Source organism: Macaca fascicularis, chromosome 14 (genome assembly GCF_037993035.2).
Source record: "Macaca fascicularis isolate 582-1 chromosome 14, T2T-MFA8v1.1".
In the NCBI taxonomy this organism is placed as follows: Eukaryota; Metazoa; Chordata; class Mammalia; order Primates; family Cercopithecidae; genus Macaca; species Macaca fascicularis.
In genome coordinates, this window is record NC_088388.1 from 2,822,072 (window position 1) to 2,847,603 (window position 25,532).

The 25,532-nt window shown below is 61.0% G+C and overlaps 1 protein-coding gene across 4 annotated transcripts; it reads left to right on the forward strand.

Annotated features, from left to right (window-relative positions):
- Positions 1-795: 795 nt before the first annotated feature.
- SLC67A1 (solute carrier family 67 member 1) lies at positions 796-24,307 on the forward strand. 4 transcript variants are annotated; one of them, XM_074012893.1, is made up of 11 exons: positions 796-968; positions 1,742-2,016; positions 6,858-6,955; positions 7,809-7,969; positions 8,213-8,345; positions 16,237-16,355; positions 17,549-17,656; positions 18,853-18,953; positions 21,037-21,138; positions 21,368-21,488; positions 23,896-24,132. In XM_074012893.1, exons 2-11 carry the CDS (start codon positions 1,873-1,875, stop codon positions 24,081-24,083), a joined length of 1,275 nt encoding a protein of 424 aa, XP_073868994.1. In that variant the 5' UTR covers positions 796-968; positions 1,742-1,872; the 3' UTR covers positions 24,084-24,132. The 4 variants fall into 4 exon arrangements, with proteins under 4 accessions (XP_073868994.1, XP_005576964.2, XP_065383865.1 ...); XM_005576907.4 differs by having other exon boundaries at positions 796-878; XM_065527793.1 differs by lacking the exon at positions 18,853-18,953 and having other exon boundaries at positions 23,896-24,307.
- The last annotated feature ends 1,225 nt before the right edge of the window (positions 24,308-25,532 follow it).

The following is a 25,532-nucleotide window of genomic DNA, read 5'->3' on the forward strand; positions in this document are numbered from 1 at the left end:
GGCAGGAGTCCTGAGTGAGCATCTCCCTCCTTAATGACAGTCAGGGGGCACAGAGAATGGTGCCCAGACCAAGGTCAGGGCCTGGGCCAAGTGTGCTCAGCACGTGGTGTGTGTGCTCAAGCGGCTCCTGCTGCGGAGGGCGGCATGAAGCCTGTTTACCTGTGTGCCTGCGTCTCTGGTGGCCCCTGCAAGGGTGGGGAAGTGGCAGGCAGGGTGAAATGGGGAAAAGCGGGCTCTCAGCTGCTCCTAGCAGCCTCCGGGTCTGGGGAGAGAAGTGAGGAGGGGCCCAGAGCTGTTCCCAGAACTGCGCCTGTCTCCTGGTCACTCTTCTGGGGCTCTGTGCAGACCCTTGGCAGGGCCAGGCTACACAACACCCTCTACCACCTCCCCTTACTTCTTCCCCTAACCCCTCATTCCTCCACTCTCCTCTCCCCGCCCCTGCCTCCCCTCCATCCTCTCCTTCTCTCCATCTCCCGGTCCCATCCCCTGCCCACACTGCCCCTCCTCGAGTTCAGAGTGGACACCTGTGCTGCCTGAGGGTCAGAGTGCCCACTCCAGCAGCCTGGATCCAAGCTGGAGAGGGCTGGAGCGGGCGAAGCCGGGCACCGGGCAGGCCTGCTGGTGGGCGGGGCATGGGCGGGTCCTTCGAGGGGAGGGGCGGGCTCGGCCAATGAGAGCTCAGAGACCGCCGCACGGGCGCTCCCGGAACCATTGCAAAGGGCGAGTGCGGGAACTCAGAGCCAGAGGGGCGGTCCCTGTCCCAGGTCATCCCCCGAAAGGGCCTGGCCCGGGCTCACCCCGGAAGGACGGGTGCCGAGATCACCCGGGAGCGCTCACCCCACCGGCACCCGTGCCCAAGCCCGCCCCTGCGAAGGCAGGTACCCGAGCACACTCCGGCGAGGGCGGCCCCTGAGCCCCGAACCCCGAACCCCGAACTCCGGCGCCGTGTCGCGCCTCTGCCCAATGAGGTGCCCCTGACGTGCCTGCTGCGGCTGCCCTGCTCCCCCCGGCCTCCCCGCATCCTGGGATGGGGGAGGGTGCTGGGCGCAGCTCCCGGGCCCTCAGTGGGTCTCCCCGCCCTGCCCCACCGGCCTGGGCTCCGTACCTCGGGGCCCAGATGTGCAGTCAGGTGTGAATGTGGCAAAATTTGAGAAAGGCCTCTGCAGCCGCAAAATCCAGTTCCCACCAGTTGGGGGCCAGGCGGGGAAGGGGGGGAAAGACAGCACTCCGCTGTGGGAGGTGAGGCAGAGCTACCCTGCCTGGGGAGCCTGGAAGGCTGAGCTGTGTCTCCCGTCCGCACTCCAAGACCATTCCAGAAGCCCCTTGGACCTCTGGCTGCTGGTCACGGGGGAAGGTGGACCTTCCCTGAGAGCTGCACTGTGTTGGGGACAGGTGCAGCTACAGAGGCCTACAGAGGCCCCCCAGGCACAGGGACCCACATCAGCCCTCCGGCCAACAGAAGGTGCTGATGATTTGAGGTGGACCCAGCCACCACTCTGAGCCTCTGCCTCCCTCTAAAAGTGGGGCATGGTGCCTTCCATGGGGCAACGGGGCACTGAGCCTGGCCCACCTGCAGGGGTGGGGTGGAGCAGCGTGTCCCTGTCTCCCCTCCCATGGAGACTGTGTGCCTGGAGACCAGAGCTGTCAAAAATAGAGGAGGGGGCCCTGATGTGTCCTCTAAAGTCCAGGTAGCGGAAGAGCTCCACTGGAAGGAGTCCTGCAGTGCTGTCCTCTCTTACAGGCAAGGCCAGGCGGGTGCTGCCTGGGACCCAGTGACTCAGCACCCCCGCCCAGATCAGCTGGACTTTTGCCCCTGCTCCACCAGCCTCCTGCTTGGATCTCTCCTGGGTCTCCCTGCTGTGCCCGTCCAGGATGCAGGGAGCTTGGGCTCCCAGGGACCAGGGCCAGTCCCCTGGCAGGATGAGCGCTCTAGGCCGGTCCTCAGTCATCCTGCTCACCTACGTGCTGGCCGCCATAGAACTTACCTGCCTCTTCATGCAGTTCTCCGTCGTGCCAGTGAGTAACACACCCCAGCCCCTGCAGCCCCAGCCAGGGCTGTCCCGCTGTTCCTCCTGCCTTCCATCCGGGCTGTGGCAGAAAGTGGGGATAGGGGCTTCATGCTGCCAGGGTCCCTCCTGGTTGGGACCCCACGCCACACTTAAGCTGAGTAAGTTAAGGACTCTGCCTCTGGACCCCTGTCAGCACGTCGTGTGCTCCAGCTGCAGTGCCAGCCCTGGGAGAAGCTATGGGGAGGCACCCCACTTCCCTCCTGGGGGCAGCACCTCCTCAAACCATCCTAGCGCTGTTCCTCCTGCCTCTCACCTGGCAGCCTTTGCCCTTTGGAGTCCCTGCCCCATGGGCTGTTCAATCTGATCTGGTTCTGGGCAGTTCACCCCTCAGAGAGGCTCTCCTTGCACCTGCCAGCAGCTTCTACCTCTCCCCTCCATCTTCTTGGGTCCCTGTTGTCCACTAAATGATCTGTGGCAGCAAATTGATCTCAAGCTTTTTCATGCAGGAGATAAAATGCTGTCTTATTTTATTATCTCTGTTGCCAAATTGGCAAATTTCATTGGCAAATTCATGTTAGTTTAGTGTATCATTCAGTAGTCTACAGCACAGTGTGTGGCTCTGGAAGCTGTAATAGTAATGATTAAATTATATTCGCCAAGTCTGGAGAGGCTTGGGAACAAAGTCTCACATCACCAAGAAGCTCAGGCAGAATCAGGGCCAAGCCCAGGCCTTCCTGCGTTTGCTTCTGGGAAGCCTGGCGTGGGCTCAGACACCTGCTGTCCTCCTCAGGGGGCTCTCCAGCCTTCAGAGCCTGGACCTGGGCATCTGGGTGGGAGTGGGGATGGGCCTTTGGCATGATTCCGGGCCTGGCAGAGGCTCCCAGCCCAAAGGTGAACCTAAGGATCCCTCCCCGCCATGCCTCAGGAGCCCCGCCCACTCCTGCTAAATGGCTTGGGTCAAGCCCTGAATCTCCTCCCTACCAGTGGGGAAGGCTGGACAGGAGCCTTGGCTTTCTCATCATAAGATGGTAATAGGCCAGGCGCGGTGGCTCAAGCCTGTAATCCCAGCACTTTGGGAGGCCGAGGCGGGCGGATCACGAGGTCAGGAGATCGAGACCATCCTGGCTAACACGGTGAAACCCCGTCTCTACTAAAAATACAAAAAACTAGCCGGGCGAGGTGGCGGCGCCTGTAGTCCCAGCTACTCGGGAGGCTGAGGCAGGAGAATGGCGTGAACCCGGGAGGCGGAGCTTGCAGTGAGCTGAGATCCGGCCACTGCACTCCAGCCTGGGTGACAGAGCGAGACTCTGTCTCAAAAAAAAAAAAAAAAAAAAAAAAGATGGTAATAACAGTCCCTCCCTGCAGAGCTGGTGCAGGGAAGAGTGAATGAGAAGTCAGAACCCTTCCCACAGCTGGGTACGGAACACGGGTGGAGTAGCTTCGGCCGCCCGTCGACTCTCGTAGGGTGTAACCCTGTGCTGAGTGCCCAGGAGCTGACCCTGATGTCAGAACCTGAAATACTGCAGAGTGTAAAAGTCCTCAACGGTCCATCCCCTCGGAGCTGGTGGTCCGCACACACGGGGGCTGCAGTGGGAAAGGCTCGAGGTCTTCCTCATAGAAAAGGCAACCTTGGAGCAGGGCTGGAAGGAAGCAGGAGAGGCCCCGGGGCAGTAGAGAGACCAGAGTGGCCAGAGTGGACAGGTTGAGGCCAGAATAGGACCACACCCCACCTGCTGCTCAAAGAACTCTGGGCTGGTGATGGCCGTGGAGCAGGTGAGAGGTGGCTGGATTTTGCATATGTTGTCAATGGATTGCTGTGGGTGTGAGAGAAAGCAGGGCTCAGGGAGCGCTGAAGATTTCGGCCTGAGCCCATAAGGAAGGAGGCATGGACAGGAGGAGAGGCAGTCTTTGGGGAAAGATGGGAGCCCAGTTGGGAACGGGTTGAGTTTAAGGATGATTTTAGACCTCAGTGGAGAGCCGAAGGGAGCTGGACACAAGGCAGTTCAGCACAGAGGCTCTGGGGCCCTGCAGCAAGTAGACGGTCATGGAGTGGGCTCCCCCAGAGGGCAGGGAGGCTGGAGGTCGGATGAGCTGGGGGAACTGGCAGTGGTGGCAGAAGGGCGGAGGACCCAGCACAGCCCAGAGCCGCAGACCATGGTGGAGGAGGGAAGAAGCCACCAAAGTAACTGTCACTCCAGTGGGAGGCATGCCAAAGCAGACCACTGGAGGCAGCAGTGTGGGGTCAATGGGGGCCTGGGGGAGAGGGGAGGCAGCAGGAGGCAGGGGCCTGCTCCAAGGGCTGGGAGAGAAGGAAAGAGATGGAAAGAGAGGAGGCTGCAAGGTGAAGCAGCTGCTCAGAGCTCTGCCCGCAAATATGTGGGAGTAGCTGTAGGGGAGGGTCAAGAGAAGGCAAGAGAAGTAACAGGATGTGAGCTTGCTCCAATGGACATCCCCCAGAAGGGGATTGTGCAGAGAAACTGGGAGAGTGGAGCACTGGGAGCTTGCTCCAGTGGGCACCCCCACAGAAGGGGACTGTGCAGAGAAACAGGGAGAGAGGAGCATTGGGAGCCCTGCCCTTGAGGAGGCAAAAGGTTGACATGTGATGCAGGCAGGGAGGATGACTTGGGTAGGCGAGGACAGGTGGGCAGGCATGGGGATGAGAAGCTCAGCATCCTCTATGAACAGGCACTTCTCAAAAGAAGACCTTCATGCAGCCAACAGACACATGAAAAAATGCTCATCATCACTGGCCATCAGAGAAATGCAAATCAAAAGCACAATGAGATACCATCTCACACCAGTTAGAATGTCGATCATTAAAAAGTCAGGAAACAGCAGGTGCTGGAGAGGATGTGGAGAAATAGGAACACTTTTACACTGTTGGTGGGACTGTAAACTAGTTCAACCATTGTGGAAGACTGTGTGGGGATTCCTCAAGGATCTAGAACTGGAAATACCATTTGACCCAGCAATCCCATGACTGGGTATATACCCAAAGGATTATAAATCATGCTACTATAAAGACACATGCACACGTTATGTTTATCATGGCACTATTTACAATAGCAAAGACTTGGAACCAACCCAAATGTCCATCAATGATAGACTGGATTAAGAAAATGTGGCACATTTAAACTACAGAATACTATGCAGCCATAAAAAGGATGAGTTCCTTTGTATACGGATAAAGCTGGAAACCATCATTCTGAGCAAACTGTTGCAAGGACAGAAAGTCAAACACCACATGTTCTCACTCATAGGTGGGAATTGAACAATGAGAACACTTAGAGACAGGGTGGGGAACATCACACACCAGGGCCTGTCGTGGGGTTGAGGGATGGGGGAGGGATAGCATTAGGAGATATACCTAATGTAAATGATGAGTTAATGGGTGCAGCACACCAACTTGGCACATGTATACATATGTAACAAACCTGCACGTTGTGTATATGTACCCTAGAACTTAAAATATAATTAAAAAAAGAAAAAAGGAAAAAAAAAGGGAGAGGCTCAGCATCCTCACACTAGCAGCACAGGGGAGGGGAGGGATGGAGGAGGCAAAGGTTTACTAGGGGAATGTGGGGTGATTGTCAGGTCAAGCTCACAAACATAAGGGAGACCTGGCAGACAGGGGGACTTTCCCATCCTTGCAGGAGCAGGGATGGAGCTGAAGGAAGGACTCTGGGGTTGGGGGACGGAGGGGTTACTGACTGCCCTTGGGACTGAAGCGCACCGGGGAGAATTCTTGTGGACCAAGGGGGACAGTGGAAAGAAGGGGAGTGGGACCCCAAGACTGAGTTTAGGGAAAGGTCCAGGGTTGGGGGAGGGGGCAGTGTATTAGCATCAGGGGCTGCCGTAACAAAGTATCCAAAACCCTGGGGGCTTAGAGCAACAGAAGCCTATTGTCTCACAGTTTGGGAGGCCAGAAGTGTGAGATCAAGGCTCCTTCTGGAACCCACGGGGGAGGAGCCTTCCCAACTCTTCCAGCCCCTGGGAGCCCGGACATCCCTTGGCTTGTGGCCACATCACTCTGTCTTCCCATGGGTTTTCACAGCATCATCCCTCCGAGTGTGTCTGTGTCCCAAATTCTCCTCCTAATGAGGACACCGGTCACATTAGATCAGGGCTCCCCTCATGTCTTCACTGTGACCCGAGTAACTCTGTAAAGACCCCGTTTCCTAAGAATGTCACATTCTGAGGTTCTGGGGGTTAAGGCATATAAATTTGGGGGGTACACAATGAAGCCCATAATAAGTGACATCACTGGAAGGAGGGTTGGGAACTCAGAGGCAGGGGCAGGGGGAGGAGTGGCTGCAGGGGGGCCAAAGTCACAGAGAATTAGGGCAAGATAGAAGGGTGTCCCTGGGAGGAATGCTGTCATGGACCTACTCCTCCCGAGGGGCTGGGGGGCTGGAGCCTCACAGAGCAGACTGTGTGCTGCTGGGCAATAGGCCACCTCTTGGAGGTCACTTGGGGGCCTTGGGACAATCTGTTGCTGGCCAGGACAGTGCTGCTGGCTTCCCCACAAAGTTTTGAATGAATGAAGACAAAATGGTGGGGGTCAGGTGCCTCTCTGAGGTGTGCCCTGCAGAGGGGAAGGACCCTAGAGGCCACCATGAGCTCCCGCCTAGGAGAGGAGTAGCAAGGACCCTAAAGGCCACCACAGGCTTCCGCCTAGGAGAGGAGGAGCAGGGTCCTCCTGGGAAGGGCCCCTCGATAGTCGTATTGTGTAGTCAACAGAGCTCAGGCCCTTGGTCCCCTGCCACCTCCTGCCCATCCGGGAACCCCAGATTCCAGGCCCTGCAGTCTTTCCCAGCCCCTCTCTCTGGGCTCCCTCCTGTGTTTCAGTACCTGTCTCGGAAACTGGGCCTGGATTCCATTGCCTTTGGCTACCTACAAACCACCTTTGGGGTGCTGCAGCTGCTGGGCGGTCCAGTGTTTGGCAGGTACAGTGTGTGTGTGTACAGGGGGCTCTCCCCACAATGACCCAGGCCCCTTCTCAGACGCCATGGGCTCGGACTGGCCAGGTTCCCCAACCCCATACCAGACCCCCCTGGGATGATGGCACTTCTGGGTCCCAGGCCAGTGGGGGTGCAGAAGAACTTTGGCTCCCGGTAGGCTCCCTGGGTGTCCCACCCATGCCTTCCACTAATCCTGGCTGTGGCCACAGAGACAGTGTGATTGGCGAACACCTTGTGGCTGTAATAGGCCTGCTGAGACCAGGCAGGAGGGACTTTGGGGGCCCCATACACCCTGGGTCTCAGTGCTGTGGGAACACTGAGCGTGGACGGGATGGGGACATCCTTCCACAAGCCACAGCAGACAGGGGAGCAAGGGACACATAATGGGAGTTGCCTCTTCAGAGCAACCGGTAGGCGGAAATGAAGGGTTCCGCAGGCAGCAGACCGGCAGAGGTCTGAGGGTTTCCAGTGGCTCAGAACAGGAGGGAGAAAGGCTCTGCTTTCTCAGACCCAACCTGGGAAACACTTCCTGTAAAACACCGGCCCATCCCTTGGTCCTCTGGGATTCTACCATTTATTTTTACACGGAGTTGGTCTTTGTGCCCTGGGTCAGACTCCCAGCTCAGTGAAGCTGTCTGCACACAGCCCCACTGGGACGCTGGGGAAACTGAGGCCCTGAGAGGAGGGAGGCCTCCCAGCAGCCGCCCAGGCCTCCCGGCCGTCCATCCCCATCCGCACTCCAGCCTCCCTGGTCAGCGCCGCTCGGGCAGCCCCTGGACGGGGGGAAGGGGAGACGTGACTGCCTCCGTGAGGATCTGACCCGCCCCTTGGACCCCAGGTTCGCAGACCAGCGCGGGGCGCGGGCGGCGCTCACGCTCTCTTTCCTGGCTGCCTTGGCGCTCTACCTGCTCCTGGCAGCCGCCTCCAGCCCGGCCCTGCCCGGGGTCTACCTGCTCTTCGCCTCGCGACTGCCCGGAGCGCTCATGCACACGCTGCCAGGTAGGGCCTGGGGACTGGGGGCCAGGTGGGGCCAGGTAGGGGCAGCCTGCGGAGGACCCAGGACACCGCCAGGGAGGTCTGCGTGCGGGCGGGGTCTGGCCCTAAGGGCTGGACAGGGGTGGGGGCGACGTGGGGCGAGGCTTGTGGAAGGGCAGGTCAGTGGTGGAAAGGGCTTGGGAAGGTGGGTGGGGGAGGGGCCCACCGAGGGGCTTTCCCTGCTCAGCTCCCCCGCCCCGTCCCCAGCTGCCCAGATGGTCATCACGGATCTGTCTGCACCGGAGGAGCGGCCTGCGGCCCTGGGCCGGCTCGGCCTCTGCTTCGGCGTCGGCGTCATCCTCGGCTCCCTGCTGGGCGGGACTCTGGTCTCCGCGTACGGGTGAGTGGCAGGGGCCCGGGACAGAGGCTGCGGGTCAGGACGCCAGCGGCTGAGTCGGCCCCGCCCCCTCTCGGCCTCGGTTTCCCTTTTTGCTCGTCGGGCGGGCTGGGCTGGGAACCCACGGGGGCACGAGTGGCCACGTGATGTCGCTAAAGGGGACACCTGGCTCCGCGCTAGGCCTAGGCCTGACCTCCCGAGCTGGCCCTGGATGGGGCCAGGTGATGTCTCAGTGCTGTCCGGGGCTCGACTGACTGTGAAGCTGTCCACGCACAGCCCCATTGGGACGCTGGGGAAACTGAGGCCCTGAGAGGAGGGAGGCCTCCCAGCAGCCTCCTGCTGGGGACAGGAGCACCCGGGGACCGGGATGCTGTGGCAGTGGGGCTGAGCTGTTGGACAGTGCCCAGAGTGGAGAGTCCAGGGGGCGCCCAGGCGGGCAGCAGGAGGATGGGGGGATGCCAGGCTTCCCATTTGCCTCCTGACGGTCCCTTGCTAGCTGTCCCTGGAGGCTGCGAGGGTGGCCCAGGGAGGGTGCCCCCGGGAGGGGGACCACAGCAGGGACTCTGGCGGGATAAGGAGGATCCATGGATCTGCTGCCTCCTTCTGGGAGCTCTTCCTGACTCAGTTTCCTCAGCTCTGAAATGTAAATCCTGATAGTAGCGGCATGGTCTTGGGACAGTAGATGAAGTCACAACTGTGCCCTGCCCCCAGCTTTATATTATACACCCGGGGTCTCCCAGGCCCTGCGCCAGCTGGCGACCCCCACCCTCTGCTGGCCTGTGAGTTTCCCTGAGGCTCCATTCTGGAGTGGAGTCTTTCTGGCATCTGAACCCCCCTCACATTGGAGATGCCCCTTGGCATGAGGCAGGCACTTCTGTGGACAGCAGGCTCTCCAGTCCTGGATGAACTGATCGCAGTTCCCAGGCCAGGCACCCCCAGGACCTCGAGACAAACCCTAACAATGGTGGAGGCCACTGGGCGCTGGCACAGCCCCAGGGATCAGCGCCGGGAGGGCACAGTGGCCTTGTTAGCACACTTCCTTCTCCGGAGGGCTCTAGGGCTGTGCTGCAGGCCTTGTTTGAGCCCCTGAACGTTCTCCCAGCATTTTCATTAGAGCCTGGGCTGGGGACTAGTGGCTGCTGATGGCTGTGAGCAGGATGTGGAGTAGGGTGGGGTGGGCAGTTTGTCCGAACACCTAAACATTGCCGCCAGGACTCTGGTTCTAGAATACAGTAGCAGACAACACGGGCTGAGTCCCTGGGATGAATGGAATGTGATAGGAATTCCCGTAACATCAGGCTGAGCTACATGGAGCAAAAAGTCACAAAGCAGAACGGGGGGCTCAATGGATGGGGTCACTAGGGACTGTCCGAGGAGGTGGCATCTGAGTCGAGGCCTGAAGCAGGTGAAGGAGGCAAAGAAACCACGGTACAGAGGCCCTGAGTGTGGAAGCCAGGGGGCCGTGTGGCTGGAGGCAGGGAGGAGGGGCAGGCGCCAGGCCGGGGTGCCCTGGGTGGCACAGCAGGGGTGAGAATGGGGGGTGAGCACCCCTATAGGAAGACCAGTAAGGCAGCCATTGTGCCGGCCCAGGTTGGGGAGGATGGTGGCCAGACTAGAGGTGATCGTGGTGAGAGAAAGCAGAGGGCAGATTCTGGCTTGGTTCTGCCAGTGGGTGGGATGTGGGTGTGAACTCAAGATGGCAGTGTCAAGGCTGTGCCTGACTGTGGGGAGACTGGCAGCCTTGTGCAGAGGCCCAAGCAGCCTGGGGCACCACTGGGATTTGGGTCTTGTTCGGGCCCAGCCTGGGTGCCTGTCAGGCACTCCAGGGAGCTACTGAGTAGGCACCCAGATAAGGGGAAGAAACGGGATGCATCTTCAAGTATGGATGACTTGGAGCCCTGCGCCCCCCAGCACTTCATGTTTTGGGGCTGGGAGGCGAGGAGGGAGCATGTCCTGGGAGCCAAGGGTCACAGGATTTGTGGGGGTCAGGGACCCGTGCCTCTACCACTGGTGGCCAAGGAAGCCACAGTGGCCCAGCATCTGCAGCAGGGAGGCCATCCCAGTTCTGAGCACCACCCATCCCCCATGCCAGTGCCAGCTGCAGAAGCCTCATGCAATAGACGGGTCAAGGGAAATGGGGAGACAGGAGAGGGGTTCGGGAAGTCGTGCTGTAAACGAGGGCAGAGAGGGGTCCAGGAGGCTATGCTTAGGGCGGGAGGAGCCATGGGGAGGCGTCCCGGGGAGAGGGAAGGGCTGATGTGGGAGTCAAGCACATTGCTGGTAGGGTGTCCCTGGAGGATGGGGCTTAGGGCACTTGCGTGGGCAGCTGTGGTGGGACAGCAGGGACCACTCCCCCTGGAGCCAGGGGGCTGGCAGGTGTGAGGCATGGGGAGCCGGCACTACCCAGGGCCTGCCTCTCCAGGGTGGCCGGGGCGAGGAAGGGCGTGAGAAGGGCACGGGGAGGAGCGCTGGGCCCCAGCAGGTGGCTGAGCTGGGCGGCCGCCCTCCCAGGGTGCTGCCCACCCCGGGGACTCTGCCGCCTCAGGGCCCAGCCGCCTGCTGCCGCCTCCTTCCCTGGCCAGCCTTCCTCACCCATTAAGTGGGCCCTCCCCTGCCCTTACCCACAAGGATGCTGGGAGGGTCTGAGCTCGCTCAGGCGGTGAGTGTGGCCATGATGCTGGAGAGCTCAGCATGCACGCCTCCTGCAGGCCCAGCTACCAGGCCACAGGTCCCCTCCTGTCCTCACCTGCCCTTTCCCCCATCCCAGCTGCTGACCCAGAAGACACTACTCATGTCCCTCTCCCTCCCAGTAGCTGCCAAGACGGCCTCTACCTCTGCCCACACCTGCCAGAACATTCCATTCGCTTCCCTGCCTCCATTCATCCCAAGATCTGAGGCGCTTTACAACCTTGATGGTTCATAACCAGACCAGCTGCGACATTTCCTTTGATGGGTGGGGTAACTGAGGCCCGGGAGATGGTCCTCCCTCCGTGGAGCTCCCCAGTCCCCATCCAAGGCCCAGGCAGTGTGGGACTCCCTCAGGGTCCTCATACCACGCCCAAGACATGGGGTGCTGCTTGGGCCCTGTAGCACGAGCTGGCTGCCCAGAGTGGTGGTGACACGGGAGGGCTGCGGGGGTGAGCTTGTAGCTGGTACTCTGCCTTTGTCCAACCCAGATGGGGTGAGGGAGGCCCACACCTCCTCCTTGGGGGCTCACCAAAGGCAGTGGGGCCAGGTGCTGGCCAGGCTTCAAGGCCTGGTGCCCCATGTCAAGGGCCAGCCCCCTGGCCCTCTTGGTCCGGCAGCCCTGACGCCCCCAGCCTGCTCTGGCTCCTGGCCTAGTGCAGGACAGGAGTCTGGTGCAGCTGTGAACACCCCCTGCCTTGCAGCCTTCCTGCTCTTCCTTAATGGAAACCGAGGCAGGATGTGCATGGGATCTCCCTCCCTGCCCACCCACCTATGTATCCTATTCCCCTGAAAGGCCCCAGTGCTGCCTCATCCACACCCACCTGGGCAGCAGGTGGGAGGAGGAAGTGGACTTGGCACCCACAGGCTGCGGGGGCGGGCACTGGTATAACTGGTTTGGCCCAGCCTCCAGAGCCCAGGGCTGAGAGGCCAGGCTGGCCTGGGGAGGGACCCGGGACCTGAGTCACTGCACACACGCTGGGTGGGGGGTGGCTCTGTGACTCATATTCTGAGCCCATCCTCTCAGCCTGGGGAGGGATGGGGAGAGGCTGTAGAGCCCTATCCCGAGCCAGACAGCAGGGAGTTTGCCTTCTCTGGGTGGACAGGCAGCCATCAGGGCAATGCCTATGGGGGTGCCAGGGCCCTGTGGGCAGGACACCCCTGCCCAGCTGAGCAAAAATGAGAAGCCGGGGCACCGGAGCTCAGAGGGGCAGGAGGGGGTGGGAGGGGAAGTGAGCAGCACCCCATATGACACAGGGCACCCCAAATGCTGAGCAGAGGCTGAGGAGTGCGGGTGCTTGTAACAGGGCACCTGCTGTACAGGGAAGGGGCTCTTGGGGGCAGGGAGACACAGGGCAGGGGCTGGCAGGCAGCTGAGGGGGCAGCAGGATATGGGGGATCCGGGCCCGCTCCCACCCCAGCCAGGTGACTCAGCCACTGCCTTAGTCCGTGTGCCTCCCAGTGCCCAGGACACTCCGGTTCTTTCTGTTCTTCCCGCAGCAGGGAGGGAACAGGCCCCGCTGAGATGGTTCTGGCCCAGCCATCCCTCAGGACAGCCCTGGTGAGCAGTGGGCTGGACAGGCCTCCTGCTGGGCCTGTGAGTCACTCCAGTCTCAGAGCCCATTTGGGGCAGGAGGGAGCTTGTGGTTTGGTTGGAGGGCTATGTGTTTGGGGAATGGGAGGACCAGGTACTGGGAGACACAAGGACTGGGAAGGGTCTGGCCAGAGGGGCCTTTAGGACCTTCTGGGGCACCCTGGAAGCCAGAGGGCAATTGAGTTAGGAGTGGCATGGCAAGATGTTCTTTTTCAAACATGGTTCTAACTGCAGCATCCTGGGGCATGGGTGACTTCTCCCGGCCCTGGGCTGGACATCCAGGGACGCTCTGTACGCCCCCCTGCCCCGTCCTCTTATGAGCTAGGTGTCCCGTGAAGCCAGGTCCCAGCTGATCCAGCCTTGGCCCCACCTGTGGGTTTGCTCCTGGCAGCAGAATGACCTGGGCATATGTTGTCACCTTGTGTGTCCCCTCTCAGAGCCTCAGAGCAAGGTGAGGCTTGATGAGGGCTTGTTACTGTAGACCACACAGGAGTCCAGACTTCACCACAGGTTCCTGGAGACACGGCTGAAAGCCAGCTCCACCCCCTGCTGTCTGGGCAGCGTCAGGTGTGGGCTGCGGTTGGTGGGCGGGATGCAGGTGGACTGGGCCCCGCAGGTCCAGAGGGGCCCCAGAACAGGAGAGTGAGGGGCAGTGGCAGCTGTGAGCCCAGCCCATATTTGCATATAAAGAAAGGAGGTCACCTAGCAGGTGAGCGGCAGAGAAGGGACAGAGGCTCTGGGTCTCCTGAGTCGTGTCCAGTGTCCTTTCAGCAGCATCTATGTGTCCAGATAGACACTCCTGTAATACATTCAACCGAAAGAGGAGGGGAGGACAGACAAATTAACCTGTCCCCATCTTGCTGGTCGTGGCTCCATTGATAAAAGTGTTGGATGCACCCCTGGTGCCCCTGCATCTGGCAGATCGGGGTGAGGTTGAGGGGGACTGAGCAGGAGGGACTGACTGCACTGTGCTCAGGGTGCTGGGGGATGCCCAGGCTGTCCGGCGTGCAGAAGCCCCAGGGTTGAGGACAACGTGCTGGATTTCCTTCCCACTCCCGTTTCCCTCCCGGCAGTTTGTTTGTGGAGAGCAGGAGAGAGCTCTGACTGGGGAAGGACAGCCTGCCTCTCCCCCAGCAGCCACCTGCAGCCCCCAGCACAGTTGCGGCCCTGACTCCCTCCCTCCTGGGGCCCTCCAGGGTCCCCCAGTCCCAGGCTCTCCTGTTGCCCACAGCAGCACTGGCCTTTGGTTTGCCCACCACCACTCGAGGGCCTGGATCCCTGCCACCACGCCTTGCTTGTCACCAGCCTCCTAAAATAGCCATCGAAGTGGTGCCTCTGCTCCCGTGTGCTTCTGGGGCATCTGGCAAAGAAGGCAGGTTTTGCCCCTGCCCAGCCAGACCCTGAGATGTGACATGCAGGCCTCTGAGGCCAGGATCCCAAAGAAAGGGCCCTTCTCTCTGGGGCTGGCCACAGGGGCCGGGTGTCCCTCCCAGCTGGAGGGACAAGCTGTGGGGCCCTAGCCCACCCCTGCCCCTTCCCTGGCATTTTCCCAAAGGAAGGGCCCATTCTTGCAGAAACCCAGCAGCCAGAAAGCCCGAGTAGGTGACGTCCTGGGCCATGGGTGCTGCAGAGGTCAGAGCTGCCCTGATGGATTGGCGGGGGCAGCAGCACAGGCCGGGTGGATGTGCCGGCCCACCCCAGACTGATGTGAGCTCAGGGGTCCTGCCTGAGAAATGAGGGGTGGCCAATGCCCAGACTCTCTGGACCCAGAGGTGGCCCCACTGACGGTCCTAGTCAGTGTGGCACCAAGTCCCTTCCTTGCTCTGGCAAACAGGTGCATGTCAATGCATGTGTACAAGTTTGCATGTGTGCATGTGCGTGTGTGCATGTATGTGTGTGTGTGCACGTGTGTGTATGTGTGCGTGTGTGCATATGTGTGCATGTGTGCATATGTGCATGTGTGTGCGTGTGCATGTGTGTATGTGTGCATGTGTGCATATGTGCATGTGTGTGCGTGTGCACGTGCGTGTATTGTGCGTGTGTGCACGCGTGTGTATGTGTGTGTGTGCACGTGTGTGTGTGTGTGCGTGTGTGCATATGTGCATGCACGTGTGGCTGTGGTGAAGGGAGGCGGAGGAAAGTCCTTTCTTTGAACTCCTTGGTGGGGACACGGTGGCCTATGGCTGGCCTTGTTTTCGGGTGCAAGGGCATCTTCCAGGATCCTGACCCCTCCTGGTGTCTGTGCCCTGAGGCCCTGGCCAGGGCAGATTTGAAGGCTCTGTTGAGGTTGAGGCAGAACTTGTGCTGCCTGTGTGACCTTGTGCTGGCCTGGTGAACTGCCCAGGGACGGGGAAGGAGTGAGGTGAGGCCTGGGGACCCCGACACAGGCTGAGCAGCAGGAGAGGAGGCTGAGGAGGGGAAGGAGAGGCCCGCAGAGTAGCCCCCAGGCCCCACGTCCGGCCAGGGACAGGCTTGTTAGCTCTAGGTTCATGTCATAACCTGCAGGGCTCCTAAGTTCAAGCTTTTTAAAACTTATTTTGGGTAAATCTCTCCAATCATCGGATGATCACTGCGGTCTCCATGCAGGGTCCCACCCCAGCCCACCTGCCCTCAGGGGCCAGATTCTAGCCAACTGGTAAAGTGAGTCCTTCTCAGATGGCATGCTGTCTGGGAAGGAAGGCTGGGGCCTCACCAAGAGGGGCCCTTACAGGCTGTATAGGAGTTTGCTCAGCTGCTGAGAGGGAGGCTGTGGCAGTCCGGCACAGGCCTGGAGGCCTTACTAGCGAGCTCAGTAGGAAGCCCCGATTTCCTCCTGTCTCTCCTGAGGGGAGGGGGCTGGTTCAGCCCCCAGGAGGCAAAGGTGACAGTCGGAACAGCCAGCTCCACGTGCCTGTGTTCCCAGGTGACAAAGTCTGCTGGTTCCTTCCAGGAGAATCACAGGCCGAGTTTCCAGGTGGGGACTCATGGCAGGGAAGCTGACAGCAGAGCCAGAGTCACCGGCCTTGGTAGTGGCCCAGGCAAGTGGGAACGTGGCAAAGCAGCCTGAGGGGCACATCTGCAGCTTTGCAAGGCTCTGGGATCCCAGCCCAAAGCCCCCACCAGGCCCAGCATGCCCCACCCACTCTGGAAAGTGGGGAGGGGTCTGACAGGAGGGGAGGTGATTTCTGAGGGCCCGCTGAGTGCCAGGCCCACTGGTGCCCACTCTGGGGAGGCAGCATGGCCATCCCCGTGACACAGCACAGGTGCCGAGGTCTCGGAGAGCCCCTCCCAAGGGCACGCAGACCAGGCTGGCCCTTTGGAGCCCTTCCTGACCTTGACCAGCCAGGGAGCTGCTGTCCCTGGGAGGATCTGCTGCCTGCTACCCACAGGGGCTGCCGGGGCCTGCATGGTGTGATGAGGGTCAGGGATAGTGAGCGCCCTACCCGTTCCTTCATCCATCACCTAATAAATGTGCTCTGAGGGTCCCAGTCCCCGCTTTTTGGGCCACAGACTGTGGAGATGTGGGAGTCAGGTTTAAGCTATTTTAGTGTGACTGAAGGCGCAGGTTGGGGGATGTGGCTGGGGCGCCTGGGCCCTGGGACCCGCGCCCTGTGCAGCCAAGACTGTTGCCCGCAGGATTCAGTGCCCGGCCATCCTGGCTGCCCTGGCCACCCTCCTGGGAGCTATCCTCAGCTTCACCTGCATCCCCGCCAGCACCAAAGGGACCAAAACTGACACTCAGACTCCACCGCCAGGTAAGCCCCACCAGGTAAACCCTGCCCAGATGCTGGGTCTGTGGGTGGCACTGGCTAGGCCTACATGCTCCAGCCAAGGGGCACAGGGGCCTGAGGGGAAATCTGGGGGCTACTCACACCCTCCTAACTTCCTTGAACCCCTCCCAGCTGCTGACATCATAGGAGCCAAGTGAGGTGTGGTCATGAAGAAGTGGAAGTGGGGCTCCGGCAAGCAGGGAGGCCCAGAGAGGGGGGAGGCCCACACAGGGAAGGCATTAGGAGGGGAGGCTCAGAGAGGCCTGGGGAGGACCAGGAGGGACCCCCAACAGGGTGGGTGGATCAGTAAGGCTTCCAAGGCTCTGAGTGTCCAGGGAGAGGTGAGGGTTCTGCCCAAAGGGCACTGATTTGTGGAGGGCAGAGGATGGTCAGGCTGGTCCCACGAGGAGAGGCCAAGGCTCCTCAGAGGGGCTCCCCTGAAGGCTGGCCCCCTGCTGAACCCAGCCCCTGAGTGCCAGGCACGTGGCAGGACCCATGCCTCGGTGCCTAGGGACTAAGAGTTCAGCCTGGGACGGAGGGACCCACCTGGGGTCATCCTGGGACAGGAGGCTGTGATGGAATTAACCTAGAAAGTCCAGGGGGAGGGCCAGGTGGAGCTCGGCCTGTGGCAAACACAGCAGAGCCAGAGAGGCAGGAGCCCCTGGGGAAATAGCGAGGAAGAATGCGGTGAGCCGGGCTGGGGACCCGCGGCTCTGCACTCGAAGGTGTCCAGTTGGCCAGGCCACCGCGGTGACTTGTGGCCACAGAGAGGGGCGCAGCGTTGCCATTGTCTTCCTCTGGGCTGGTGGCCTGGTCATGCTCGGCCCCAGGTCCCAGGCCAGGACCATACAGGAAGCAGCTATTGGTCCCTTGTTCAGGGACTGCCACAGGCCTGCACCCCTACAAGCCCAGGTTGAGGCCAGGCTACCTGCATGCAGAGAATGCTTTTCCTGAGTGCCTCTGGGGATTCAGGGGGCCCTTAGGAATGCGTGGCAGTATGCTGAGGGGCGGTGCCCACCTCGGGGCTGGGAGCATCACCAGCTCCCATTCCCACAAGTGAGTGGCACTGAAGCCAAGGAAGGAAGCTCTACCCAGGGGGACGCAACAGGAGCCTAGGAGCGGCGAGGCCTGCAGCTGGGTGAGGGGTGGGCATTGGGACAACGGCCTCTCCGTGCCAGGCGGCCCCCGGGCCAGTGTGTTTGACCTGAAGGCCATCGCCTCCCTGCTGCGGCTGCCAGATGTCCCGAGGATCTTCCTGGTCAAGGTGGCCTCCAACTTCCCCACAGGTGAGCCCCAACTACTGCCCCGACGGTGGCCAGAGCCTGGCAGAGTTCCAGCTGCGGCCAGGGCCTAGCCCTTCCTCTGGCCCGTGTCCCACAGGTCCACGCGGATGTGGTAGAGCAGGCAGGAGCGGGAGGAAGGCAGAAAAGGGTCTTTCCCGCCTCCTTCCAGCCCCTCCACACTGTGCAGCTGCACATCCCAGGGAGGGTCCCCACAGGCAGAGGGCCTGGCTCGCAGCCATGCATCCCTGCATACTCCTCAGCTCTTCACCCTCCTACCCTGTGGCCCCACGTGCTCTGCAGACAGCCTGAGACGCAGGGACAGCAAGTCTGAGTGTCAACACCACCTTCTGAAGCATGCTGGCCCAGCAGACCCTAGGCTGTCACAGACCACAGATAGGATAGCGAGCCATGGACAAGCCCAGGAGCAGCCCTGTCCCTCAGAAGCCCGGCCTGGGCTCCTCTAACTGGGATGCCAGGAAGCAGGATGGAGAACAGGCCCTCAGCACTCTGACTGGCCCCGGCCTCTGTCCCACCCAGCCCACCCAGGCCAGCTCTGTTGGTTCTCAAAACTGGAACCCAAGTTACTAACCTCAGTAACAGGCCCTTTGAGGGCCTGTTTTTTGAGACCACTGCCCAGGCTGCTGTGCGGTGGCATGATCTCAGCTCACTGCAGGCTCCACCTCACAGGCTCAAGCAATCCTCCTGTCTCAGCCTCCCGAGCAGCTGTGACTACAGGCATGCGCCACCACCCTCAGCTAATTTAACTGTTTGTAGAGACAGGGTCTCACTATGTTTTCCAGGCTGGTCCCAAACTCCTGGCCTCAATCAGTCCCCCCTCCTTCGCCTCCCAAAGTGCTGGGATTGCAGATGTGACTTTGAGGGCTGTTATAATAGACAGCCATAGTGGGTCTTGGGGCCAAATCCTCCCACATGGTCAGCCCTGGGTCCCTCCCTTCCAGTACCTTCCCACTCACAGTCCAGAGCTTAGCAACTGCATGGGAGGCATTTCCCACACCAGGGATCCGGCAGAATCCCAGGGAAGGGTCTCTTTGGTCCGGCTGGCATCACAGGCCCCTCCCTGAACCAGTCACCGGCCAGGACCCAGACACCCTGATTGGCCAGGCTGCTGAGGTGGGAGGGAGGTGGGCGCCAAGGCCGGGGTGTGGGGGTGCTTACCCCGTTCCCCTGCCCCGGCTCAGGGCTCTTCATGGTCATGTTCTCCATCATCTCCATGGACTTCTTCCAGCTGGAGGCCGCCCAAGCTGGCTACCTCATGTCCTTCTTCGGGCTCCTCCAGATGGTGAGTGGGTACACAGGGCCTCCTGGGGGGCATGGCAGGGGTCTCCAGTGGGGCAGGCCTCTGAGAGTAGAGGCTCCTCCCCGGTGGAGGCTGGCGAGCCCTTGGCCTCCCATCTGGTACATGTCAGGGCCCACAGGGAACCAGGCATACAGGCCAGGGAGGCAGAGCCAGCTGCAGTGGTGGGCACGCTGTGAGGACAGTGGACTCTGGCCTCTGATGGGCAGCCAGCTGGGGTCTGTGGCAGCCCACCTGCCCACCAGCTGTGTGACCACAGCAAGTCTCCCAACCGCTCCATATCTGTCCCATGAGGCCAAAGTGCCCGCCTTGCAGGGTCCTTGGCAGATGAAATGACCTAACATGGCAAAGTGGGCAAAGTGCTTAGACCAGTGTGGGCCCCTTTGGAGGTCTCACAGGAGCAAGATGCCAGCCCTCAGAGGCCACGCTGTCATGGAAGAATGCCCTGAAACCCTGGCAGCTCCGATGCGGCAGGTGTCCTGTCTGCCCCCCAAGAACCGCTCAGCTACCAGGCCAGGGCGAGCCACCTCCACCACCAGCTCCTCTGGGCATCTGGACCAGACCCTGGGGTGGTGGGGACAGGTGATGACGTGCCGCCACCCGGGATGGCCGCCTGACAGCCAGAGCATGGGGCGGGGGCTATTCTGGGACCCACTGGGGTGGGGGCAGAGGCTTTCGGCCTCTCCGGAAGCCTGTGGCATTCCTGGCACCTCCAAGTCATCTGCTCTTCAGCCTCTGGACCCAGGACTAGACTAGTGCTAAAATAGCTGCTCCTGGGAGGGGCTAGACCCCCACCGTGGGCAGGGAGGGCCTCGGTTTTGTGGGCCAGGAGGAGCCACCCTGGCAGGGTAAAAAGAGATAAACAGAAAAACAACAACAGCAACAATAATAGTAACAATCCGGGGCTGGTGCCATGGGGCCTGTTCTGAACAGGCTGCGCCCAGCTCACTGCAGGGAAGGATGATTAGCCAGACCCTGGCTGAAGTCTGCAGCTGGGCTGGACACTGCAGTCGTTAGCCTGTGTTGTGGGGCACTTGGGCCTGCCATGGCTGCAGTAGGGCCCCTGCCTGAGACAGAGCTGGGGTGGTAACCAACACTATCGGGACACCCTCGCAGGAACTGGGCCTGGTGAACTGCCCAGGGACGGGGAAGGAGTGAGGTGAGGCCTGGGGACCCCGACACAGGCTGAGCAGCAGGAGAGGAGGCTGAGGAGGGGAAGGAGAGGCCCGCAGAGTAGCCCCCAGGCCCCACGTCCGGCCAGGGACAGGCTTGTTAGCTCCAGGTTCATGTCATAACCTGCAGGGCTCCTAAGTTCAAGGTTTTTAAAACTTATTTTGGGTAAATTGAGACGCAACACAAATAGGCTTCTGGCCTTGGTGTCTGAGTCCTGGCTTGAGGTCCTTCACGGCACTCACCGTGAGCTACTCCTAAGCGCATTGCACGAAGTGAAACTTGCCAGCTCTTCCTTTTAAAAACGTGTTAAAATCCCCAAAAACCCTAAGATAAAGCAAGTGTGAAGGTAAGATTTTTAAACCATTTATGATTCCTGTTGGAAGCAATTTCTGTTCTGCCGGGCAGGAAGTGGGGAGAGTGACTGGTGCCCTGCAGAGGTGCTGCAGGCTGGGCCTGCCCTCCAGGCAGATACTGAGCCCAGGAACTCCTCCAGCGGGGGCCACCCCTGCACTCCCAGGTGCTTTGGCCCAGCACACCCTGCTCGGTGGAGGAGCTGAGATGACCCAACAGGGAGCCTCGCCCTGGCCTGGGAGCAGCCTGCGGCCGAGCCTGTCCCACTGGGTCCATCCCTGGTGTCCCTGGTGTGGGCCTTTCCTTCCTCCCTGTGGAGAGGAGCCCCATCTCCTCAGGGACCTCAGACCCATCCTGACGCAGTCACTGCTGGCAGGGTGGGGAGAGACCCCGGGGCTTGCAGATGCTGAGGGGCCTTCTCTGCAGAGGGGCCCTGGCCACCAAAGGCCAGTCTGGAGGTCCCCTGCTTGGGGGGCTGGCCACAGTCCAGACGCCCCTCCCTCGCCTCTCCCATACCCACTTCTACCCTCTCTGTCTGGTCTAGGTGACCCAGGGCCTGGTCATCGGACAGCTGAGCAGCCACTTCTCGGAGGAGGCGCTGCTCCGGGCCAGCGTGCTGGCCTTCATCGCGGTGGGACTGGCCATGGTGAGGGCTCCTCGCTTTGGGCCCCTCACCTGACCCTCTCACTGGGCAAGGCCACTTGGGCGGTGCCATCTGTGCTTGAGCCCCTGGGGCCGCCTCCACCCCCCACACCCACCCAGGGCCAGCTCTTCAGCAGGGGCAGCAGTCAGGGTGGAGAGGGACAGGTAAGACCCCAGAGAGGAGCCTGGTCCCGTGAGGCCCCCACTCAGCTCGGCCCCGCCTGCCGTCCCAGGCCTGGATGTCCAGCGTCTTCCACTTCTGCCTCCTGGTACCCGGCCTGGTGTTCAGCCTCTGCACACTCAATGTGGTCACCGACAGCATGCTGACCAAGGCCGTCTCCGCCTCGGACACAGGTGAGCTGTGGCCAGCTGGTGGGGCAGCCTCCTCCAGGAAGCCCTAGGAGCTACCTAGTGGGGCTGGGGTGGGCAGCCTAAGGTCTGTGTGGGGTGGGTAGGGTGGGAGGCCTGGGGTCTGTGTGGGGTGGGTGGAGTGTGTGGAGTGGGGGGCCTGGGGTCTGTGTGGGTTGGGTGGAGTGTGTGGGGTGTGCGACCTAAGGTCTGTGTGGGGTGGGTAGGGTGGGAGGCCTGGGGTCTGTGTGGGGTGGGTGGAGTGTGTGGAGTGGGGGGCCTGGGGTCTCTGTGGGGTGGGTAAGGCGCACAGCCTGGGTCCTGCATGAGACTCCTGCCCTACCACCTAGCCCAGCTGAGGGCAGGCCAGGGGCCTGGGAGGGGGCTGCCCAGAGGTGGCAGTTGGCTTGGCCCTGAGAAGCACCTAAGGGCCTTGCCTGCCAGACCTGGAGGCCCCAGGGACTTCTGGGCCCTCCCCCAGTATGGAGGCAGGCACACAAGTGCTCAGGAGCTTCCTGAAGGAATGAGTGAGTGAATGAATGCACAGCAGTAATTAAACCCAGGAAGCCCCTAGGTCACTGTGGGGACACAGGTACCCCAGACATAGATCCCCCAGCCCCCACTTCGGACCCAGCTTTCTTTCTTGAGGCCTAAGAAAGCCCCTCAAGCAGACTGAGGGTGCCCTGGGCCCAATGGTACCCAGGCTCCTGCCCCACCCCAGGCACAGTGTGGCTACACACTAGCCAGTGCAGGGGGCTCCTGTGGGCTGGTTGAGGTCAAAGGAGTCAGGGAGTCATTTGCAGTACTGGAGATTCTTCCAGGACTCCCCAGCAGCAAAGCCAGGAAGCTCAGGGTACACATCTGACTCTCCATGCACTTGCCTGTCTGGGAGGCAGCAGACCGAGGTCTAGAGGCCTGGATGTGGCCGGGCCGCAAAGGACAGGCCTCTTCTCAGGACTGCCTGGGAACCTCTAAGGCCTTCCAGGACTGTGACTCCACAGTGCATGGGCTGATGCGGGCTGAACCAGGAGGGCTTCCTGGAGGAGGTTGGGCAGCACTTTGGAGAGGCCAGGAGGAGGGCACAAGAGAGGAAGGCCTGGGGAGATAAGGACCAGGTCTGGCTGGGAAGAGACCCCTGGAGGCTGAGGGAGACCCGGCCCAGGCCACTGGGTCACATCATGCACAGACACCACCCCTGGCCTGGAAGGAGCCAGCACCTGGTTCCCAGCAGCAGCCTGGAAACCCAGCGACAGAGGGGGCAGAGGACAGAAGGGGCAGGAACTGCACCCTGTGTCTGCAGAAGAGGCTGCTCTTAATGATCCTCCACACTGGGTCCTGAGCCCAGGTGGGGCCTGGCCAGCTCCTCATCACAGCTGACCAGCCCCGGGATTTCCAACTCCAGGAGACCTGGACTCTGAAGTCCCTGGAGCCAGAGACCCTCTGGGCACGGGACCAGAGGCAGAGAGTGTCCTCCCAGCTGGAGGCCTGGGGGGTCCTCCGTTCAGTGAATGCTGCCCCCATGTTGCCCGAGTGTTGACAACAGCCACAGATAGTGCCCATGTGCCTGTCCATGCTGGGGGTCGCTGGCCAGAGGGGTGTGGAGATGGGGTGTCAGGGACAGAGCAGGCTGCCGCGCAGGTGTGGGCTGTCCGGGGAGCCTGGGAAGCGGCTCAGTCTTGCTGGGGCTGCAGGAGGGGCAGGTGGAGGGGCTCTGCACGGGCTCCCAAAGCCCCCTGTGGGAGGAGTTCCTGGAGTAGTAGGAGCTCCGCAGGGGGGCGGCTGGAGGAGGGGCTGATGGCCAGGAGGGGCTATGGGGGTGGGGTGTCATGCCCACTCTGAACTCAAGCCCCAACGGTGTCTCACAGGCCAGGCTTAGCCTCCCCACTGCATCACCAGCCCTCGGTGGTGGCAGGCACCCTGGGAAAGAGCCGTGAGAGCCAGCTCCCTGACACCCTGGGCGGGAGGTTCCGGGCCCCAGGCACAGATGCCATCTCCCTTGGCAGGCCTGGCAGGGCGGGGCCTGCTGCGGTGACCTGTGGCCCCATTCCCAGGCTCCTCCTGTGCTTGAAAACTTTCTGGAGCAGGGAAGAGACTCAGCCCAGTGCCCCGGGAAGCACCCTGTGCAGCCCCCTGCATGGCTGAGAGGTCCTCGGGGAATGGCCCAGTGGGTGGAGAGAGCTGCATTTGCTCCAAAGGCCGGGCAGGTGGCAGGGAGTGGGGGACTGGAGGTTAGAAGCCAGCAGGTGGAAAGGAGGGGTGTTTGGGGGAGTATTTCACCAGACTATGCAAGGTGCAGACTGCACCGTGAGGTTGGGATGGGTCAGGGGAGATGAGAGGTCGTGGCTGTGTCCAGGAAGTGGGCAGCCGGCCCAGGGAGCTGCCCAGGGCCTGACTACCCCCATGCACCCCCCAGGGGCCATGCTGGGCCTCTGTGCGTCTGTGCAGCCGCTGCTCCGAACGCTGGGGCCCACCGTCGGCGGCTTCCTGTACCGAAGCTTTGGCGTCCCTATCTTCGGCCACGTGCAGGTTGCTATCAATGTCCTTGTCCTTCTGGTCCTCTGGAGGAAACCTATGCCCCAGAGGAAGGACAAAGTCCGGTGACTGCTGCCCAGACACAGACTGGCAATAAACTCCTACTAAATCCCTCCAACCTCTTCCGGTCTGGTTTCTGCAGGCTGTCGCATGGTCTGCCTGTGTCCTTCAGTGAGGGATGGGGCCTCGGGGCTGGAGGGCTTCCTAGAGGAGGGGGCCTACAGCTGGGCAAAGCTCTGGGAAGGACAGAATCACCCAAATTGGCTCACCGTTATTAGTACAGTCCGCCCACAAAGGAGTTCCCCTGCTGCCACACACACAGCTCTTGCTCACACCCGGAGCAATGGGGAGCTCACTGCCCAACCCCCGCCCACAGTGTGCCTGCCCAAAAGCAGAAACAGGTTTCTTTAAAAGATCAGGGAACCTGGCTGGGCGCAGTGGCTCACGCCTGTAATCCCAGCACTTTGGGAGGCTGAGGCAGGCGGATCATGAGGTCAAGAGATGGAAACCATCCTGGCCAACATGGTGAAATTCTTGCTTTACTAAAAATATTTTTTAAAAAATTAGCTGGGTGAGGTGGTGCACGCCTATAGTCCCAGCTACTTGGGAAGCTGAGGCAGGAGAATCGCTTGAACCCAGGAGGCAGAGGTTGCAGTGAGCTGAGATCCCACCATTGCATTCCAGCCTGGCAGCAGAGCAAGACTCTGTCTCAAAAAAAAAAAAAAAAAAAAAAAAAAAAAAAAAAAAAAAGGTCAGGGAACTGAGGCGTTCCTAGATGGCAGGAAAAATGCCCTCACTCTGCTGAACAGCCCAGCGCACAAACCCAAACCCTGTTCCCGGAACTGCACCAGGGAGGCTGCCAGCCACCCGAACCCCAGAACTGCACCACACACTGCCAGCCTCCTGAACCCCAGAACTGCACCACACACTGCCAGCCACCCGAACCCCAGAACTGCACCACACACTGCCAGCCTCCCGAACCCCAGAACTGCACCAGACACGGCCAGCCACCTGAACCCCAGAACACCACACACGGCCAGCCACCCGAACCCCAGAACTGCACCAGACACTGCCAGCCACATGAACCCCAGAACTGCACCAGACACGGCCAGCCACCCGAACCCCAGAACTGCACCAGACACGGCCAGCCACCCGAACCCCAGAACTGCACCAGGGAGGCTGCCAGCCACCCGAACCCCAGAACTGCACCACACACTGCCAGCCTCCCGAACCCCAGAACTCCTCTGGTGTCCCCTTCTCTCAGCCTCTTTGACCTATAGCTCGATGGCCCCCAACATTTTCTGCACCAGGGACCAGTTTCATGGAAGACAGTTTTTCCACAGATGTGGCTGGGCAAGATGAAAGTGTTTCACCCCAGATCATCAGGTATTAGGTTCTCATGGGGAGTGCTCAGCCTAGATCCCTCTCGTGCACCGTTCCCAACAGGGTTCTCCCTCCTGTGAGAATCTAATGCTGCCGCTGATCTGGCGGGAGGTAGAATTCAGGTGGTCGCTTGCC

Bases quoted from the DNA above. Each gene is read 5' to 3' on its own strand.
- SLC67A1 (XM_065527793.1), top strand. From the start codon at position 1,873: ATGCAGGGAGCTTGGGCTCCCAGGGACCAGGGCCAGTCCCCTGGCAGG. The intron at 7,970-8,212 runs GTAGGGCCTGGG...CCCCGTCCCCAG, and splicing joins GCTCATGCACACGCTGCCAG to CTGCCCAGATGGTCATCACG. The intron at 21,139-21,367 runs GTGAGGGCTCCT...CTGCCGTCCCAG, and splicing joins TCGCGGTGGGACTGGCCATG to GCCTGGATGTCCAGCGTCTT.